General features: G+C 36.5%; 2 protein-coding genes across 2 annotated transcripts in view; one reads left to right on the top strand and one right to left on the bottom strand.

Moving 5' to 3' along the window:
• LOC106730566 (olfactory receptor 10C1-like) overlaps positions 1-17,617 on the top strand; it is a 217,373-nt gene that overhangs the window by 101,223 nt on the left and 98,533 nt on the right. Inside the window, exon 2 of the mRNA XM_032462624.1 lies at positions 6,857-7,040. The gene's annotated coding sequence lies outside the window, so the exon portion shown is untranslated. The remainder of the gene's footprint in view (positions 1-6,856; positions 7,041-17,617) is intronic.
• On the bottom strand, positions 11,063-12,904 carry LOC102523116 (olfactory receptor 2B11). The gene has a single exon (XM_006192043.2). The coding sequence runs from the start codon at positions 12,044-12,046 to the stop codon at positions 11,102-11,104; it is 945 nt and encodes a 314-aa protein (XP_006192105.2). The 5' UTR covers positions 12,047-12,904; the 3' UTR covers positions 11,063-11,101.

Genomic DNA, 17,617 nt, shown 5'->3' on the forward strand with positions numbered 1-17,617 from the left:
TAAAAAATCTATGTATTTGATACCATTATGGAATTTTGGAGGGAGATCATAGTAATTATCAGTTTAGAAATTACTGTCCTTAATAAAACTGAACAACTGACTTCATCTAAGTCATGGAATTAAAATATAAGTTTGGGCAGAGAAGTTGCCAATGAGAATCATTAGCACATTTGGTTTTCAGGTTCTTTTACCAGATATTACATTAATAACAATTAATAATTCAGTAGCAACTGCATGTTAAAAGCATGGATAGCTATAGCTAATATATTCAAGGGAGTATCTTAGATGATAGGACATATGTCAATCCTTTATTAAATATTTTAAAGAAACACATCTCATATTTTCCTCCGATGACTATAAAATCTTTGTTTCCAATGAGACGTCTGTGAAAGTGTTTTGTGTATTGTTAGTTATTTAAACAGTTAATGACTTTTCTGATACATATCTCAAATAGAAAAGGAAACTACTCAGCTACTTCAGGGCCAACACCAATATTTACTTTTTAAAATTTATTGCTTCAATTTTTATTGTGATGTAATGGATATATAACATTGTGTAAGTTTAAAGTATACAATGTATTAATATGATAAACTTATATATTGCAATATGATTACCTCTATAGTATTAGCTAATAACCTCTATCACCTTCAGTAATTCTCTTATGTGTTGGGATCTAGTCTCCTAGCAACTTTGAAGTTTGCAATACAGTATTATTGACAATAATGCTGTGCATTAGCTCTCCGGGACTTATTTATTTACTAGTTGCAAGTTTGTAACCTTTAAAAGCATCTCCTCAAATCTTTCACCCTCAAGTCCCTGGTCATCACTGTTTTATTCTCTGTGAGTGATATCATACAGTATTTGTCCTGCTCTGTCTCACTTATTTCATCTAGAAAAATGACCTCTAGGTGCATTCATGGGCCAAAAGGCAGGATTTCCTTCTTTCTTATGGCTGAATATTCCATTGTATACATACACCACATCTTCTTTATTCATTCATCCACTGACAGACACTTAGGCTGTGTCCATATCTTGGCTATTGTAAATAATACTGCAATAAACATAGCAGTGCAGATAGATATCTCTTTGATATCCTATTTTTATTTTCTTTGAACATATACTCCATAGTGATAGTAGGGTTATTTGGTAGTTCTCTCTTTAATTTTTCGAGGAACGTCCATACTACCTTTCACGGTGGCTGAACCAATATACATTCCCACCAACAGTGTACATATATATTCATTTTCATATTATTTTAAATTATAAGTTATTACAAGATATTGAATATAGTTCTCTGTGTTACACAATAGAACCCTGTTGTTTCATGAATTCTTCCATAATTAACTTTTTCTAACTCTAATGATAGTGTTTAGTCAAGTATGCTTTCAGCAATTTTATTGAATTTTTATTACTTGGGATTTTGTTTATATTATTCACCTTAATAAGTACGGTTTTGCTTATGAGTTTTGATCACCCCAGAGCCCCCTTCATTTCTCTCTGTATTTCCCTGGTGATACCACAACAGGTGTCCTAATTACTGTGATTAACTTTTGATGTATATTTAAGCTGCATAATTCTTTCCAAGATCTCTAAACTTTTCCTTATCATTTTCATGATATTTCATTACTTTTAGTTCTCGGATTTCATGATTTTTTTACACTACTTTTTTGATCTACTTCCAGTGTTTTTTCATTACTATTTCACCATGTAGAGATCTATTTATCTACGAATATTTAAAGTCATTTTAATAAAGTGCCAGACTATTCCTTTTGACCTCTCCTTGTATTTCCACTAACAGTTTCATTCTGGTGTATCTTATTTATACATCATTTTCACCACACAATATTTTATTTATATTTACAGTGATTTTTAAGTTTATATATAGGAACAGATTATAGAAGAAAGAAAAGTTTTTATCTGATATCAAAATATCTGGATGAAACATGTGGACAAATCAATCCATCAAATTCTGACCATATGTTAGAAAACTTCACATGTTTGAATGAAGGCTCCATACTTCATTTAGGTATTGAACATCTGTAAGATATAGTATTCATTAAAATTTACCTGCTTTTAAGTTTGATTTAAATGAGAGACTGAGAAAGATTGATTACGAAGAGAAATCTAGTTGCTTTCTATAGCCAACAAGCTAGTTATTTCCAGATTTTAGAAAAGGCTCCTAGAAATGAAATGCTCTTCGCTTTTCCTACATATTTGGTGCTATGATGTGCACACATTCCAGCCTTCTCTAAGAATGGATAGTCTTTAAAAACAAGTGTCTTTTTACTTACCTTATTTTGATTAATATTTAATAAAAAGGAATTGTGAAGGAACACACCTGAATTTTTCAAATTTTAAGAGGACAGAGAAACTGCAGTAAGCAGACAAGTATTTTAAGAATTAGCTTCAGAAGTGTGTTTTTCAATTGATACAACACTGCCAAGAAGAAAAAAGCCCAGATTAGGAAAACAATAGTAGATAATAACAAGAATGCTTTGTGGTTGCACTGTTTGTATTATATTCCTGAGACCCCCTGGGCATTGTTTTCAAACAGTCCCCTTATGCTCGTCCCAGAGGAGTTAGCAGAAAAAGTTCCTTGGGGACTGAATTCTCCATGGAAATGCTTATGTGCAATTAGTTACCTACTGAATTGAGGTTGGTGGCAAGTCTTCTCTACTGCTAGATTTGTTTTAAAATAATCTCATTTCCCAGCACACTGGAAACTAATTTTATTTTATTTTTATACTTCTTTTATTGCCATGATTTTTAACTGAAGCATAATGGACAAAATTATTACATTCTTTTCAGTTGTCACAGTAAGTCTAGTTACCATTTGTCACTATACAATGTTTCATTTTATTTTTCCTTGTGATGAGACTTTTAAGATCTACTTGGCAACTTTCATATTTGCAATGTATTATTGACTATAGTCACCATAGCATAATAACTATGCATTACATTCCATGTCTTATTACTTTATATCTGAAAGTTTGTACCTCTTGATCACCTTCAACCATTATGTCCATCTCCCAGCCCTTTTCCCTCTGCCAGCCATCAATCTGTTCTCTATGAGTTTTCTTTTGTTTGTTCATTTGTTTTGTTTTGTTTCTTTTTGTTTTAGATTCCACATAAAGGTAAAATCATATGGTGTTTGTCTTTCTCTGTCTGACTTATTTCACTTACCATAATATCTTTAAGGTCTATGCACGTTGTCTCAAATGGCAAGATTTTATTCTTTTTTTATGGCTGAGTAGAATTGCATTGTATGTCTCTTCTTATCTGCTCATCCATTGATGGACACTTAAGTTGTTTCCATATCTTGGCTATTGTAAATAATGTTGCAATGAAAATATGGGTGCATATATCTTTTTGAATTAGTGTTTTTATTTTTTCCAGATAAATACCAAAAAGTGGTACGGCTGGATTATGTGATAGTTCTATTTTTAATTTTGTGAGGAACCTCCTATACTGTTTTCTACAGTGGCTACACCAATTTTCATTCCCTCAAACAGTGCACTGGGGTTCACTTTTCTCCACCTCCCTATGAATACTTGTTCTTATCCTTTTAGTAGCCATTCTGACAAGTGTGAGGTGATATTGTGATTTTGATTGGCATTTCCCTAACAGTGATGTCAAATATGTATGTCTGTTTTTATGCCAATACCACACTATTTTGATTACTGTAGCTTAAAATAGTTTGAGATCATAATGTCTCCAGCTTTGTTCTTTCTCAAGATAGATTTGGCTATTCAGGATCTATTTTAATTACATACAAAGCTTTAGTATTATTTTTTTCTAGTTCTGTGAAAAACTCTATTGCTTTTGATAGGGATTACACTGAATTTGCAGATTGCTTTGGGTAATATGGACATTTTAACAATGTTAATTATTCCAATCCATGAACACAGAATACCTTTTCATTTATTTGTGGTTTCTTCAGTTTCTTTCATCAGAGTCTTATTGTTTGCAGTATACAAGTCTTTCACCTCCTTGGTTAAATTTATTCCTAGGTAATTTATTCTTTTGATGTCATTGTAAATGGGATTGCTTTCTTAATTTCTATTTCTGATAGTTTGTTTTTTGGACAATAAATTTAAATAATGTATTATGAAAGCAAAGCTAGCATGAATAAATGATTCTGGAGAACTTAAACCTGAGTTCCTTGAATATCTTACTTTGTTCATTTGTAGGATATTTTACATAAGATTTAATTATTTCTGTCCATAAAATAAAAAGGCGCGGAAATGAGTTGAAGAGAAAAAAGGGAAATATTTAGTGGTCTTTCCAGTGAGGAGGAATCAAGTGATATAAAAAAAGAAAAACCTTCAGGAGATCAAGATGGTGGAGTAGGAGGATGCAGGGCTCACCTCCTGCACGAACACATCAAAACTATAACTACGTATAGAGAGACTCTTATTGAAATTGACCTGGGGACTAGCAGAGCTGCTCTTCTGTAACCAAGGCTATAAAGAAAGATTCACATGGAGTCAGGAAGGAAGAGAGAATTGATTTGGTTGGGACCCACCTCCCTAGAAGAGTACACCAAAGAAGAGAAGGTATTACAGGCTTGGGGATCCCCCCATAGGAGCAAGGGATTAAATCACATATTAGGCACCTCAGCCCTGGTGGGGGTCTAACGCTGGGAAGATGAGTCCCCTTAGCTGGTTTGAAAACCAGTGGTGCTTACTGGCGAGTTTTAAGAACTGAGACTCTGCTCTTGAAGAGCACATACACAGTCTTGCTTACTCCTGGTCACAGAGCAGAGACAGCAGACTGAAAACTGCCTGAGCTCTGGCCGACTAGCCAGGACTGCCCCAGCATGTGCCAAAGTCAGCGCTGGGTTCAGGCATCAGTTCCTCCTGTTCTGGAGCTGCGCCCACTAAGAAGGAGGCTTCTATTGGCAACGACAGTGCACACACTTGATGGAACTGAGCTGTCTCAGACCTCTGGTCCTGCTTCTGACCAGGGCAGAGGAAGCCATTACCAGCTAGCATGTCCCTGCACACACTCCAGTGGGAGTGAAGCTATCTCCAGGGTGGAGATGACCATCACCTATGCATTCTTCTGTTTTCACTCAGTCTCCTATTCATTTCTTTTACTGGATTTTTTATTTCAGTTATTGAATTCTTCATTTTCGATTGAGTCTTTGTTATATTTTCTAGTTCCCTGTTAAAATTCTCATTATGCTCATCTATTCTTTTCCTTAATTCAGTTAACATTCTTATTACTAATATTACTTTGGATTCTTTATCTGGTAAATTGGTTATTTCTGTTCATTAGTTTTTCAGGGGTCTTCTCTTGCTTTTTTAGTTGAAACCAGTTCCTCTGCCTTTTCATTTTGCTTAATTCTCTGTGCCTCTATGAACTGAGGTGAAACAGTTACCTACTGCAGTCTTGGAGGAGAGTTCTTATGTGGGAGTGCCCCTATACTGACTGCAGGTGCCCAATTCCTTTGTGGGGAGGGCTAGATTTGAGGTGGATGCAAGTCCCTTCTTTCCTCAGGGTGTGCTGGGAGCTGTCTGCTTGGTAGGAGGTTGGGCTAGAGATGAAGGGGCTAGGGCTGGAGCCGGATGTGAGGTGGGGCTTCCCCTCTGCTCTGGGGCTTGGTTGGGAGTAGATTCTTATCCCAAGCTGCTGAAGCAGAAGCCCAGAGGGCTGGGCCTGAGCTGGCTCTGTTCCCTTTAAGTGTGTGCTTTCTCCCCTCCCAGCACCAGGACCCTTGCCCCAGAGTGGGGAAGTGCTAAAGCAAGGGTGGCCCATGCAGTCTCTTGGCTTGCGTAAGCTGTAGACAGAGGTCCAAGCTGTTTCTGATGCACTGCCTGTGCAGGTGACAGCAATTATTTCCCTCGCTCTGCTCAGAACACAGCCTCAGGTCCAAGTCCTCTTTATCCCTTATAGCTGATCATTCCCTGCAGCCTCCACCACCCCTGCCCTGTTGTGGAGCTACACCAGCGGCAGGCAGGGCCTGAGTGGACTCTTGACGTGTATCAGTGGGTGAGCTGTGATGGACTGGCCGCTGTCAGAGCACTGGGCTGCTTCTGATGCGCTGCTTGAGTAAGCTCCAACAAAAGCTGCCACCGCCCACCTGGATACCAACCTGGGACCGAGTCATCTCTGTGTCCCATTTCTGAGCTGTTTTCCTGGCCGTGACAGCCCCAGATCCAGTGCTATTCTGCAATGTGGAGTAAATGGGGCCAGAGGGTTCGCTCAGTTCAGGCTGGGTCATTCACCAAGGTGGTCTCCAGAAACCTGGCAGCCACTGGGGCAGTCTTCACTCCGCCCTCTCTGTCTTGCCTTGAGGGCAAGCCAGTGTGCATGCACTCCTCCTGAGCAGAGTCCAGGCTTTCACAGCCCTCCTCTTAGTCCCAGTGGCCCTCCAGTCAGTCAAGGGGGCTCATCTCCCTTGTGCAGGACCCCAGGACTGGGTTGCTCAATCTGTGGCTCCAACCTCTCACTCCCCAAGGTGGGTCTCTGGATTTGTATTCTCCCTTTTCCTCTATGTCCCCTCCCTTGGCTCCTCTTCCCTGCCCACCTGATTACGCGTCTGTCTTTCTTACAGCCTTGATTGTACAGGAGTCTTTCTGCCAGTTTCCAGTTAGTTTTCAGTGAGAAGTGTTCCATATATAGATGTATTTTTGATGTGTTCATGGGGGAAGGTGAGTTCTGTGTCCTCCTACCCTTGATTGGTGGTGACCTTGATTGAGCTCCTGCTTTGAACTCTTTATCAGGTAAATTATTTATCTCTGTTTCATTAGGGTATTTTTTCCTCTAGGTTTTTTTTTTTTCTTGTTCCTTGTTTGAAACATATTCCTCTGTCTTCTCATTTTGTTTAACTTTCTCTGTCTTTATGAATTAGGTGAACGGTTATCTATTCCTGTCTTGAAGATGAGTCCTTGTGTGGGAGTCTGCACATGCCCAGCGACTTGGCAGGAGTGCTGGATCTGAAGTGAGCATGGGAGCATCTTCCTCTGGTGCATGCTGGCAGCCACCACCTTGGTGTGAGGTATGGTTGGAGTTGGAGAGGCTGGAGCTGGAGCCAGGTAAGAGTCAACACTTCTCCTATGCTCAGTGGTTGTTACCATCCTATTGGGGGCAGGGTTGGGGCCCAAGGATTTGGACCAGGAGCCCTGAGGGAGCTGGATTTCTCTCGGGTGTGATGGTTGTTTCTACCTTTGTTGGGCCCTTGTGGGGGGCTGAGGGCTTGGGGCTGTACTTTGTGCTGGTTTTACTTTTCCCCCAGTATGCGTGCCTTGGTTACAGGCTGGGTTGGGGCCGGAGCGGTTGGTGCCATGCCACTGAGCTGGTTTCACTCCCACCAGTGATAGCGGTCTCCTCCCTGGAGCTGATTTTGCTCCTCTCAAGTGTGAGCATGGACACACCCACTTGCAATGGCTGCCTCAGCCCTGGTCAGAGGCGGGGCTGGGATCTAAGCCAGCTCCTTTCCCTCTACGTGTGGGCACTCTCATTGGCAACAGCAGCCTCTGCTCTAGAGGAGAGCAGTGCCAGAGCAAGAGGGTCTGGAGCTGGAGCCTGGGGTGGGCTGGGGGTCATGCTGGTGCAGTCCTGGCAAGCGGCCAGAGCCCAGGCAGTTTTCAACCAGCAGCCTTTGCACTGGGACCAGAAGTAAGCAAGACTGTGCGTGCTTTCTTAAAGAGCAGAGCCTTGATTTCTTTCAGCTCTCCTATAAGCCCCACTGGGTTTCAAACCAGCTAGGGGGCTTATCATTTCAATGTCAGACCCCAGGGCTGGGTGCCTAATGTATGGCTGGAATCTCTTACTCCCCAGGTATTTTTCCTGGTATTTACTTAATTAGTACTCCTCCATCTATTGTTTTAATCTAACTACCTCTCCTATTGTTCATACTTGGCTTTATGTCTATTCTCTAAATCTTATATTTTCTCACCTAATTTCTCATAGTTTCTTCTTTTTGCTTTTGATTTATTTTAAGATATTTTAAAATATTTGCTTATCCAGACTGATAATTCAGTTATCAACAGTAACAACTCAATTATCAGTTTCTTTGTAGTATAATTTAGTTTTAGGGAACCAATTTTAAAAAATTTTATTGCACATAAATGAGAGTTTCACTACTGATTGAACTCAGTACTTATCTGACTTTCTTAGAACATTTAATTCTAAGGAAACCATCTCTTCTAGATATTTATTGGTCTTGTTGCATTTGCCTTAGCATTTGCTAGGAGTTGTGATTTTAAATTTTGCTACTTATGGGTTTACATTTCTCTCTTTCTTTTTTTGTTTTTAAGTTTGGAGCATCTGAAATTCTTCACACCTTTGGCAAGTTATCTCCTTGCTGTACCTTTTCCTATATGTCAGCTCCTGTTTGACTTCTGTCTCTAATGCATATCTCAAAAATTTTCTCTTGTGATGGCCCTCAATAATTGAAGATTTAAAAAAATAGTTTTCTGGACATGATTTCTCAACATTCTGATATAGGAAATCTATGCAGTGGAGTCAAGTTTGTGATTTTTAAAAGCTTAAGGATTCTGATATGTACCAAAGCTGAAAAACAGCCATTTAGCAAGAAGGACCAGGTACATCAAATATGCCTATACATGGGAAACTTTGTCACATGGAGATATTTTTTAAACATACATTTTAGAAATGTCTTTCAGTATTTTTGCTAAGGCACAATTTATATAGATATGAATTTTAATATTATTATAAATTTCGTCTAAAATGTTACACCATATGTTTATTTTATTTATTATGATAGCTATATATTAGAGTTACAGTTTTTGGAGAAAGTATTCAGTGAAAAAGGCAACATATTCTTTAATGTTTAAAGTGCAATAACTAATCTCCTATGTGGTAGTGGCTATTATATTTATATCATAATTAAGAGCAAATAATTAACCGAATGAATACTGGCCTTAAATTTGCAAATGTAATTGGCAGTAAAAATTATACCCTGAAGGAATTTTAAAAATTGAGATTTCAGACACCTAGGAAGGTATAATGGGACTATTACTGGAAGCTTTATTTCAACACTCTACAATTCTTTTATAAAAGACTGTTTATTCATCCAGTACAAAAGTGAGATTTTCTGCTTCCTTCAACTCATCTGTATGCTCTGTTCCAATTCTGGGATTCAGTGTTTTCTAATGAGTTATTTCCCAAATTGTGCAATATGTTATTTTCTCTCAAAAAGAAGCCAATAAATTCAGAAAAGAAGGTGTTTGGGAATCGTTGTATTAAGCCTGGTTTAATAGTTTATTTTGTAGTTATCAAATATTTAATTTCCCTTCCCAAACTGCAAAACTCCAAGAATAATTTATGGCTTTTCCCAAATTTATTTGAATATGGGTTACTTTTTAAAAAAATGACTGCTAACATATACTGAAGCAATAACCAAAGACAGTTTGAGAAACATTGCTTTAAAAATGAGATATTAACCTCAATTATTAAAGTCATCCTTTAGTACAAGATACATACTTGTGTAAGCCTGTGATACAGGTTTTAACAGTAGCTCATGAGGCGAGAATACCTACTTCTCATTTATTCTTTCATTTAAAAAAACATTTATTAAGGCCTATTCTGTAGCATTTACTGTGTTAACTACTCAGGTTTCCAAGTGAGAAAGAAGACTTCGTTGTCACTTTGGAGAGAAAGTGGTCATCTAAAGGAGTGTAAAGTTTCAATGTGGTCAGTGCTATGAGGGAGAGGTACATGGTGAAATCGGAAGACCTAGTCCTTAATATGTATACGGCTGTTCCAGGGAATCAGCTTGTTTCCGAAAGAGTCTCCTCTTTTTCCTTGTCTCCAATAAGAGCAAACCTGTATTGTCTTTCTCTCCAAGTCTACAAAGGAAAGTTTATTACAATACATAGAACAAAATTAAAAGTTAATTTATTGCAAATAATTAATTTTTGATTACAATCAATATGTCTCTGTATTAGAGGTTTGTACAATATGAGCCAATAGATTTTATTCTTGCCATTTAGAAGTGAACAGTACAAATATACAGTGGCACTCGGGATGGAAAGATACATGAAGAGCTTTCAGTGCCCTTAGTTGTTAGAAAAAGAATTAAATATTTATCCTAAGCATATAATGGTAGGGAGTAAAGAAGTTTATGAAATTATGACAAATTTATAATGAGAAGAGTTGATATTATTGATAAAAATAACAGAATACCCCACTCCCACATCATCATCAAAATTTCTATTTCATCACCTCTATCTCAAAATCGGTGATACAATAGTTAACTTATTTTATATTTTCCCCATTGTTACCTTCCACTTTCCCTATTTGCCTTCTGTTTATCACCTGGTGCTCTGATTCGTAGATGATTGAACTATTTCATGCTTTGACTACCTACCAAATATACTTGATTTTCTCATGCTAGGTAAATTATCTCCTCAATGAAGGCTAAATGGCTTTCCATAGTAGGATGCCACATAGAAGTTTCTCAGGATTTGAATTCTCAAATTTTCCCTTTAGGAACATAGAAATAGTTACTTCAGTCAAAGACCTCAGTAGTGGAAATCCTATTGAGACCTGTAGGGAAGAATCAGATATTATTTTTGAATTATCTTATTAATAAAAGTTGGGATGGTGAATATGTAGTGGAGAGGGTTGATCATAGGATATTAGATATTAACTCATTTGATCTTGCTGGTTAATTCATAAAAAGAGTTAATTAGTAAATGAAAGATTGACTTTTAAATCATACCTATAATAGCAAAAAGGTAAACTGTTGTCTACATTACCTGTATTATTTTTTCAATATAATACATAAAATGATATGGTTTGATTTCTTTTGGTCTAACTGTGAATGAGTCAGTCAATAAGCATTTTTATTGCCCATTTTTTAGACTCCTGTAGTAGAATCTTTAGATGGATATAGAGGAACTTAATGACATAGTTCTCACTCTCATGCAAACTGCAGACAAATTGAGAATCAGGATTCACACTTTGAAACAATATTCAATAAATCATATCCACAAAATCCCATATATGTAGCTAAGATAAGAGTTAAAGGATGCAAACAGTTTTGAGGAGGTAAAATCAAGAGGTAATTTTCAAACAGGGGCTCTTCTAAGTCCTATATGGAGAATATAAAGTATAAAAATAGCTATATTTATTCTCTTCTTTGGTGGTACAATGAGACAATAAGCGTCATCATTGCCCCTTTCATGTCCTTGTTCCTCAAAGTGTAAATAAAAGGGTTAAGCATAGGAGTCACCAAGCTGTAGAACAGGGACATGAGTTTGTTCTTGTCCTGGGAGATAGTAGCCGAAGGTTGAACGTACATGCTAATTACTGGTCCATAGAAGAGAGATACAACAATAATATGAGAACTACACGTGTTAAAGGCCTTCTTCTTTCCCTCTGAGGACCGAATTCTGAGCACTGTAGCTACAATGAACCCATAGGAGACAAGGATAAGTGACAAAGGAAGCAAGGAATAGAATGTCCCCACGATGGAGAGCATAGCTACATTGAATGTAGTGTCGGCACATGACATCTTGATCATCACTGGGACCTCACACAGGAAATCATCTACCTTGTTGTTGCCACAAAGTGGCAGCTGGATGGTGAGGGATGACTGAAGCAAGGAGTTAGCCAAACCACTTAGCCATGCCATGAGCACAAGGAAGATACAGACTCGCTGATGCATGATAACTGGGTACCTCAAAGGCTTGCAGATGGCCATGAAATGATCCAAGGACATTACAGCTAAGAGGATGCATTCAGTGGCTCCCAGGAAGTGAAACATACAAAACTGGGTCACACAGCCTCCATAGCTGATAGATTTATCTGGGCCCCAGAGGTTCAGCAGCAGTTGAGGGATGGTGGTTGTGGTAAAACAAAGGTCCAGGAAGGAGAGGTTGGAAAGGAAGAAGTACATAGGGCTGTCAAGATGAGGATCTACCCTGGATACCACAATAATTGAGATGTTTCCCACTAGTGTGAAGATGTAAGCAGCAAGCACTATTACGAAGAGTGGCATTTCCAACCAGGGATGGTCAGAGAAACCCAGAAGAATGAAAACCTCTGGAGTACTTGCATTGCCTGAATTCATGACTGTCGTTGCTCTTGTCAGTGGATTTAAGTCAAAGTGAAGACTTGCATTTCAGTATTAAATACTCTTGATGGTCATTTTATTCAGTTAAATAGAGTTATGAAGGGATTTTCTCTGCGATGTAACTCCAGTGACACGATTTGATGCTTGCAGGATGAAAAAATATGAGTAAAAATGCCCCAAATTAGTATTCTGTAGTACATCTAAAAGAAAGACTAACGAATCTGTATATTTTACCTAGGAAATGCAATACTGCAAATTTTTATAGAAATAATGATTAGATAAAGGGAGAGTTACAATTGCTTTTACATTAGAGAAAATAATAAAATGCAAGGATGGTTCCCAAGAACCATCCATGCTGGCTTACTGCATGTATTCTTTTCTTTCATCCTTAGTCTGCTGGTCCTCATGATTCTCTGGTTGAATTTATGAGTTGATTTAGGTAAGTACAGAACTCACTGAGCTCCAGCTGGATTGGTCTGATTTACACAGAAACAGCAAGACACAGTGCTTTTCCTTAGTCCTACGCCTCAAATTCTAAAATGACTTTTGCCGATAAAAAACTTTTTTCATAAAAGGACATGTGCAACTGAAAGAATGATTCTGTGCAACATGTTCAGTACTTGAAAAATAAGGCAAACAATAATTGATTGCACAGCTTGGTTATATAAGATTATTAAAGGGATTAGTGCTTGAAAATACAGTATAATATATATTAGTGCTTTTCATACTGCGAGTTGTAATCTATCATACATTTAACAGTTATATACTATTTTGTTGATTTATTATATTTGTTTCCAATACAAGTGTGAGTATATGTGTATATGTGTGACCAGGCTTATCATGTAAAATGTAAAGCTTGCTATATGCAATGGTAAAATGTTTGAAAAACACTAGTGTAGCAGAAAATAAAACAGGGTATGAAATTAGAAAACTTGGACCCAGTCCGATGTCAGTAGTTAGCACATCTCTTTCATGCATTGCTTAAATATTTAGAACCTCCCTTATCTATCTTGCTGTGCTATGAGGATTAATCAGTTCAATATGTGTGGCTACACCTTCGTTAAGTGTAAGATTTAATGCTAGATCAGTTATTTTCATGAAATACAGTGTCCAGGTTGATTATAAGTCTATACCTGCCAATTAATTTTTCTTTAGGTTGTATCCAAATATTAACATGGTACTTATCTCCACTAAAAGAAGTCTCATAAGGATTGCATTTTCTTCCCTTTCATTTCCCAAAATTACTCACATTACTTGGCTTGAATCTGATGTTATTGAATTTAAGAGTTTTACGTCAATATACATATACTTAAATTAACAAAAATGCCCATTAATGCAAACAGTATTTCTAGATTATTTTTCCAAAATAGAAACATTTTTCAATGCTTTAAAATATAATGACGTTTTACCATTATTAAAGGTGCCAATTTATTTACATATTTTTAAGTATGCAACTCTGCATAAAGAAATCACAACATGCATGAAGTTGTACAAAACGGTAAAATCAATCAAGACGAACAGATCACTTCTACTCACATACAACACCTACTTTAAACCAGTGTTGTCATTCAATGGTAGTACTTCCCTTTCTTGCAAAAATTGACATTCCACTGGAATTAAATATTAATTGGGAATAAGGATTGAATATTCTCTCTTGTTCAGTGCCTTTACTTCTTATCATAGGTTCTTAATATTATTTGGTATGAAGGATCACAAATATGTTTAGATGTGGAAACCTACTTTACTCTAAAATAATTGTTAAGGAAGGGTTCTTACTCTTTATATAAAGCTGCAGGACATTTTCTCCATACAGATAATAAACCTCAGTGGAAATCTCTTGGCAAGAAACACTATAGCAACTCCCTAGTGGATATACTAATTTCTAACTCTCTTCTTGCCACAGTAAAATTAAATGATAAATTTTGGCATTTTCCTTGTTGTGGAAAATGAACTCAGGACTAAAAGAATCCTAGAAAACGCAATCTACCTCAATACTTTAATGGAAAATTTCCTTGGATAACATGAAAAATTTAAGACAATTATTTTTGTGTCAAGATACAAAAATTTTTAATTTATATTTTTCTTTTCTCAGGATATTATTTCTTGAAATTTCTGCTATAATAAAAGAAAAGTAATTTTAGTTCTACACAGAGAAAGAAGAGACAGTCACTTCCCAATATGATTTTTTTTAAAATTTTTTTGGGAGGAGGTTTTTAGGTTTATTTATTGATTTATTTTTAGAGGAGGTCCTAGGGATTGAATCCAGGACCATGTGCATACTAAGCATGCACTCTACCACTTGAGCTATATCCCCTACAATATGATTTTTAAGGAACCAGAAGGCTCTTGTCTTCAAATATTCCTCCCACAATAGCCTAGCATAATATAGACTTTTTACCTGACCTACCATTTGACTACGTTGAAGTTCTTCATTTGGTTTAAACAATTAAAAAAAAGTCAAGAAGAAATTAGTACACACTGTTTCATTCATTTAGTCAATCAATAAATATTTGTTGAGTGCCCACTATATGTCAGTTACTTTTCTCATTGCTTCAAATATAACAGTGTAAAATTACAGGCAAAAATTTGCTGTAATGAAACTTCTTTGTAATAGAGAAACAATAGATTGGTGCTTATTCTCAGTGCCTCTGTAAACTAGGCTCCAGAATGATTGAAATATTAGTGAAATAATTCACAAAGGGAAAACTGATAAGTGGCAAGACAGGATTTTCATTGATTGGTTTTTTAAAATTATGTAATTTTCAGGTGTACATCATAATTCAACATCGTATACACCAGAAAGCGATTCCCATCACAAGTCTAGTTGCCATTCATCACTATACAGTCCACCCCTTAGCCTATTTTGCCCATGCCCAACACCATTCCCCTCTGTAACCACTAATTTGTTCTCTGCATCTGAGTTTATTTTTGTTTTGTGTTCTTTGCTTGCTTTGTTTTGTTTTTTAGAGTCCATATATGAGTGAAATCTTACAGTATTTTAACTCTGTGCTTCCTGTACCTGGATATCTATTTCCTTCTTCAGGTTCAGGGAAGTTTCAGCCCTAATTTCATCAAATATGTTTTTTCAGGTGTTGTCTTCTGTTCTTTCATTTAACAGATATTCTTCTGTCTTCTCATTTTGTTTAACTCTCTCTGTCTCTATGAGATTATGTGAAACTGTTACCTATCCCAGTCTTGAAGGCATGACCTGTGTGGGTACATCCCTGCACAGTCTTCTGTGTGCCCATGGGCTTTGGAGGGAGAGCTGAACCTGAAGTGAGCATGGGCTGGCTCTTCCCCCAGGTTTGCAGCATTCTTAAATAAATTCTAATTGACTTTTGTTTCCTCAAAGTATGTCTTCAATTTTATGTATTTCTATATGGAACTAAAAGTTTTATTTCTTTTTTTATATCCCATCAAGTGCTTGAATTTTGAGTCTCACTATTTTACTTCCACTTGAAAACAGCTATTTAATCTATATTTTAAAGAATCCAGGTATAAAATGCTGGCGAGGATGTGGAGAAAAAGGAACCCTCATACACTGTTGGTGGGAATGTGAATTGATGTACCCACTGTGGAAAACAGTATGGTGGTTTCTCAAAAAACTAAAATTAGAACTATTGTATGACCCAGCAATTCCACTCCTGTTTATGTACTCAAAGAAAATAAAAACACTAATTCGAAAAGATATATGCATTTCAATGTTCATAGCAGCATTATTTGCAATTGCCAAGATATGGAAGCAACTTAAGTGTCCATCAACAGATGAATGAATAAAGAAGATGTGGTGTATATATGTACAATGGAATACTACTCAGCCATAAAAGATGAAATTTTGCAATTTTCAGCAACACGGATGGACTTGGAGGGCATTATACTTAGTGAAAGAAGTCAGACAGAGAAAAAAGTACTGTATGATGTCACTTATATGTGGAATCTAAAAAATACAACAAACTAATGACTGTAACAAAAAAGAATCAGACTCACAGATAAAGAGAACAAACTAGTGGTTACCAGTGGGAGAGAGGGAATAGAGGGACATAGGGGGAAAAAAGGGTTATTATGGGATTATATGAAATCATGCATGTAAAACTCTTGAAAATTGTAAGGCTCTATAGAATTTAAATATGCTTCCTTTTAATAAAAAGAATCCATGTATATTGTCAAGATATAATGTACATAAAAAACTGTAACCCTCTATTGACAGAAAAGAGGAATAAACTAATAAACCAATGATGATAAAGTCAAATATAATAAATTTAAGGATGAATTCTTTTCAATAAAACAGTTTACTTTTACTAAAATACAGACAATGCATTTATATAATTTTTAAAAGAGAAAATATAATTAATAATTATATGTGACAATCACTGAATTTTCATTTTTACAGAGAAATATAATTTCTTTAGCCTTTGAGAACTTAAGTTTATATCCTGTCGTGGAATTTCATATGACCACTGTTCCCAGCCCCAGAGTTTCACATCTCTGAAAATTCTTTTCACAGAAAAAGTGAAAATTTACATATTAACTAACATCATGCATAGTTTTGACATCTTGGTGTTTTAACCTTCTGCCTCCAAAAGTGTTGTGAATGCTTTGGTAAGCAAAAAGAAACTTCGTTCCTATGCTCAGGAACTTATAGTCTAGTAGTAGGTAAAGGCATTTATCAAGTGATCAGTTAAAGTCCAAGTGCCACAAATGAGAGGTATATGATGAACAAGTAAATTTGGAGTATTTGACTGAATCAGGGAGGCCACAAAAAAGATTCTCTAAGTAGAAGATGAGGCCTGAGCAATTATTAATTAGGTAAGGATGGATGGGAAGAGTATTCCAGATAGAAGGATCAGAAAGCTCAAATGTTCTGTGCTTTAAGGAAGTATCTTAAGTGCAAGAGATAGAGAGGGCTATATGTCTGGGACATGCATATTTGTGTTTAACTGATGAGCAGTGGAAGCCACTAATAATCTCTAGTGCAAGTGGTGAGAGTGGAATGATTGTAATTTGGATTGAAATGGCCACTCTGGCTGTATTTTCCAAGGTGTACTACAGCGAGTTGGCAGGAGTGCATAAAGGATAGATTGAGTCATAAGGTAGGTCTAGGTAAAGAATAATGGTACCAGGAGTGTGAAGATAGAAAGAAGTGAAGAGATGGGAGGTATAAAAGAGGAATGATTGATATGTCTTGGTAATGGTTTTGATACGGAAAATTATGGAGAGGATAATGTTCATGGTTTCTGATTTGCACATGTAAACAGCAGGTGAATCTATTCATTAAAATAGCAAGCTTTAGAAGAGGGCTTTGTGGCAAAGGGAGAGCAGGTGTCAGCTTTTGGATGTGTTAAATTTGAAATCCTTATCATATATTCAAGAAAAGATGGCAATGGTATATACAGGTTTGGAAATTTTAAAAGGCACCTGTACTAGAGATATAATTGTTTTCATTGTCTTGAATTTCATATCTTTTTTTCTGTTGTAGAGAAAAACAACTTTTAAAGTACCATATATTTAAAGTCTTTCCCTTTCCCATTTATCTTAAACGTCATATTTAGTAAACAATGATTGTCATGT

This window comes from Camelus ferus, chromosome 20 (assembly GCF_009834535.1).
Source record: "Camelus ferus isolate YT-003-E chromosome 20, BCGSAC_Cfer_1.0, whole genome shotgun sequence".
Classification (NCBI taxonomy): Eukaryota; Metazoa; Chordata; class Mammalia; order Artiodactyla; family Camelidae; genus Camelus; species Camelus ferus.